Here is a 4,256-nt window from a genome sequence, read left to right as displayed (position 1 = left end):
TTAAGAGCCTTTAGTTTTTTTTTTTTATTTACTTAAAAAAAAAAAAAAAAAAAAAAAAAAACTAGAAATCAGATTCCTTCTCAAAACCAAAATCAAAAACCCAGAAATCAGATATCTTTCTCAAACCCAAAATCAAATCTCAACAAGGGGCGGCGTCAGCTAAGAAGAATAGGAAGAGAAGGTTTTTTGTTTTTTTGTTTTTTTTTTAAGAAATAAGATGATGAGTTTTTTCTTCTTCATTTCTAAATTTTAAACAAGGATAATATGGTCTTTTGATACAAAAGTTGAAGGAAAATAAATGGAAAAGAAAAATTTAAGAGTTTTTAGCACATTTGTTCCTAAACTTCTTATTGTTTAGTAAATTGTCTTTCTAAATTTCTAATTTTAGTAAGTTACCTCCTCAATTTGTAAAGTTGTTACAATACACCCCATTTTGAAGATGACTGTGTTAAATTAGTATTGAAAAAGTATGTTCGATAAAAAATTTTAACATATCAATTCAAATATAACACAAATCTTTTAATTTTTTAACTATTAATCTCTTAAATCTAATAAAAATTTAAATAAGTTTATTAAAATAGAGCACATTTTAATAAATTTATAAATTTAGGTGGTTAATTGCTAAAATTAAAATTTAAAAAATAATTTACTAAATCATAACAAGTTAGGATGGCAATTATGTTAAAAACCCAAAATTTAAAACGGGGCTAAGTGTGGAAAGGCGTTCGAACGGGAGGTTATTGGCTGGAAAAGGTCGAAGATATCCTTCTCCTTCTTCTTCTCCTTCTGCTTCTAATTTTCTTCTTGCTTTTCGATGTGGTGACTAACATCCAAACTCCTAAAGTCCAATCTCGTAAAGCAATTCTTCTGGTTCGAATTCGCTGCTCTCGTCTAAGAATCTGGTACAGTTTTCGTCTTTAATCTCGGAGGAATTGGGGGGTAGAGTTTCGCTGCTGAGGAATTGGAAGTAACGCCACCTTCGATTGTTCTCATTCTGGTCCCTGCGTTCCTTTCCTTGCCTCTATTCCGATCGAAAAGGTCTCTCTCTCTCTCTCTCTCTCTCTCTCTCTCTCTCTCTCTCTCTCTCTCTCTCTCTGATTTTATTGAAACTTTGGATATGTTTGTTTGTTTAGGATTCGGAAATCGAACTGATTCTGTCTCTTTTAATTCGTGTATTATTATCGACAAGAAATTCTTCCTTCCATGTCTTTGGTACTGAGTGATATCTCCGATCTCCCTTGATTGGAATTGATTCTGTACGGTTCTAGGTAACATAGCATTACCTTTAATCAATAATTGGATCCTCTCTGTTTGAGTATCATCTCATGGATTTACAAGTATTTTATTTTATTTTGTTTTATTATTATTATTATTTTATCATCCCTTGTTCATATTTGCTTTATTTTAAGAATTTGTTTGGACATTCAGAAGTTTGTTTATGTAAATTTATTTTAAGAATTTGTTTTGACACTCCTGTGTTTTCCTCTGTTTTTTGATCCCTTTTATGCAGAAGATGTTATGAGTGATGTGGAGACACAAATTCCATCATTGATGCCAACTGGCTCTTCATATTTTTCAGGTCTGAAGTTAAATCTTCAATGGGCAAGTTGCCTAGTTGGGTAATGTAGGTTTCACAAAAAAAGTGACAAACTAGTCCTTCACTTAGACAGTTAAGTAATGTAGGTTTGACCCAAGTGCTACATTGGAGAGAATTTGCTTGGCCTTTACTCTTACTGTCGAAAATGATGGAAGTCCTCACTCCCACTGCTCGCATACAGTTGTCCGAGATGTTTTTAGCAGTATTCTTTTTCCATAGTTCCGAGTACCTATTAGCGACCGGCTTTCATGGGCGGGCCAATGTTACTCTTGGATCTCTTCTCATCAGCCAAAACTATCTTATCGCGATGATCTTCTCGTTGGTCGAGTATTTGACTGAAGTCCGTCTCTTCCCTCAACTGAAGGAACACTGGTGGATTAGCATCTTTGGGCTTGTGATGGTTGTGGTTGGGGAAATTGTTCGTAAGATGGCGATCATAACTGCCGGTACAGCCTTCACTCACATGATTAGGACTCGTCCTGACGAGCATCACGAACTAGTTACACGCGGAATCTATAGATATATACGCCATCCAGGATATTCTGGTTTCTTCATATGGTCAGTCGGCACCCAGATAATGCTTTGTAATCCGGTGTCGTCGATTGGGTTTGCGATCGTTGTTTGGCGCTTCTTTTATCAACGAATACCATATGAAGAGTATTTCTTGAGGCGGTTTTTCGGCTTGCAGTACGATGCATATGCAAGGCGCGTTCATTCTGGTGTGCCATTCGTAAGGTAAAAACAGCAGAGCTAAATTCATTTTGATTAAATTTTGTAGTTCTTTTGCCGCTTTTTTCAAGGGCTTGGATTTTTGAAGCTTTAAGTTTTAACATATAAACTGGTGCCAAGAGTGATGGAGCTTTTTATCTTCTTCCACTGTATCTAAATCATTGGCTTAGGTGGTAATGCCAGTCCGGTTTCTGGTGATAGCTTATCTAGGGTAGACAAAACCCATCAGAGTTGATGACATCCAATAAGTTATATCTGAATGCAGTAAGCCTGTAAAGTCTATATCCCAAAAACTTGCATTTTCTATGACTAAGTGGACGTTTAGTTTATAGATTCATAATTATGATTTAGAACTATTTTCGGTTTACGTGTGTTTTTTGTGAGAGAAAATATTGTAGCGAGTCACGAACAATGATTCGAACTATAAGTAAGGCTATATCCCAAAAACTTGCATCTTCTATGACTAAATTTGCTACTTTAAACCAGTTTCAAAGAGTTTTTGCTTTTTTTTTTCTTTTCCTCCCTTCTATTTGTAAAAGTTAACTAATTCAACCTTCACTAAACACTCACTTTCTAAAATAGAAGTATAGTATGAATTAGAATAATTAGACTTGTAGAGGAGTTAAACATTACTCTTCTTAATTGCTGACAGTATCATTTTCTTAAGAGTACTAAATAGATGGGTAGTTCCTTTTATTTATGGAGTGTATTGAAGTGCATGAGTCAAGTATTTTTAGTCAAATAATTATTCTAATAAAATGGTATTAATTAAGATCTATACACTTTTAAAGATAAATTTTACAATTTTCTTTTGAGGGGGGTGTACCTTTCAGACGGACGCAAAATGAGGGACACGGATAATTTTTTAGATGGTTTTTTTTTTTTCCTTCGTCTTTTTTTTTTTAAGGAAAGTAGATATTGTCATATGTCATCTTATAAATGGTAAATAAAAGAGCAATTTTTAAAAATACACTTGAAATGGTGTTCATTTTTATTTATACCTTTTAATATTAAGAACACGAGAAACAAAAGAAACTCTCCAAACTGGAAAAGTGAAGAATACCCAGAAACCGGTAGAGACACGATTGGAATTACAAATAAACACGAATACAAGAGGAAGGACTTTGATAACTAGAAAAAGGAGAAAGCTTCTCGCATGGAAAGTCTGAGAACGCTTTTTCTCACTCTCTTCTTGAAATTCTTTGGCGTAAAAATGAGTTTGGGAGACAGTAGTGCTAGGACTTTGGGCCGGCGGGCTTGTCTGAAGTCTGAATTTTTCAAGTTTAGCGGGCAAGCTCATTTGGCCGCCCGCCCAAGCTAATTTTCGGGCTCGGGCTCGGGCCGCCTAAGAAAAGTCAGAATCGCCAAAGCCCGCCGCCGATGAAAGGCCCTGACCGCCAACTGTTGATTTTTTTTTCCCTCCGGCCCGAAGCCCGATCAACGGCTAGTTTTTTGAATGTTGGCGCCTGACCGGACCCGCCGCCCGAAAGCCTGATTCCAGCCGCTCTTTTTTTTTTTACCGTTGCCCGATTTTCGGCCCAAACCTGACCCACTGAGACAAAAAATGATCGTTGGATCCGAATTTTGGGGAAAATAAATTAATTTTTTAACCCAAAAATTTCTCAATAAATACTCCTCGGACCCCATAGATTTTTCTCACCTAAACTCTCTCAATTTCTCTCAATTTCTCTCAATCTCTTTCAATTTCTCAATCTCTCAAATCTCTCACAATTTTTTTAAAAACTATCACAATATCCTAAATCTCTCTCACAATAGTATATTATATAATATATATATACATATACACTATCATAAAAATTAAAAAATATAATAAAAAAATATTTTTTTGGGCCATTCGAGCGGGCTCGGGCTGCCCGGCCGGGCTCAGGCAACCAAAACCAAGCTCGCAGCCTGTCCATGGGCCTTCTCG

General features: G+C 35.7%; 1 protein-coding gene across 2 annotated transcripts; it reads left to right on the top strand.

The window, feature by feature from the left end:
* Positions 1-726: 726 nt before the first annotated feature.
* LOC21405891 (protein-S-isoprenylcysteine O-methyltransferase A) lies at positions 727-2,763 on the top strand. 2 transcript variants are annotated; one of them, XM_010105315.2, is made up of 2 exons: positions 727-1,038; positions 1,514-2,763. In XM_010105315.2, exon 2 carries the CDS (start codon positions 1,743-1,745, stop codon positions 2,334-2,336), a length of 594 nt encoding a protein of 197 aa, XP_010103617.2. In that variant the 5' UTR covers positions 727-1,038; positions 1,514-1,742; the 3' UTR covers positions 2,337-2,763. The 2 variants fall into 2 exon arrangements, with proteins under 2 accessions (XP_010103617.2, XP_024026009.1); XM_024170241.1 differs by having other exon boundaries at positions 1,511-2,763.
* The last annotated feature ends 1,493 nt before the right edge of the window (positions 2,764-4,256 follow it).

Source organism: Morus notabilis, unplaced genomic scaffold, assembly GCF_000414095.1.
Source record: "Morus notabilis unplaced genomic scaffold, ASM41409v2 Scaffold437, whole genome shotgun sequence".
Taxonomy (NCBI): Eukaryota; Viridiplantae; Streptophyta; class Magnoliopsida; order Rosales; family Moraceae; genus Morus; species Morus notabilis.
The sequence above is the reverse complement of the archived record's forward strand: the minus strand, read 5'-3'. Positions and strand labels throughout refer to the sequence as shown.

Coding starts and splice junctions, on each gene's coding strand:
- LOC21405891 (XM_010105315.2), top strand. CDS start 1,743: ATGATGGAAGTCCTCACTCCCACTGCTCGCATACAGTTGTCCGAGATG.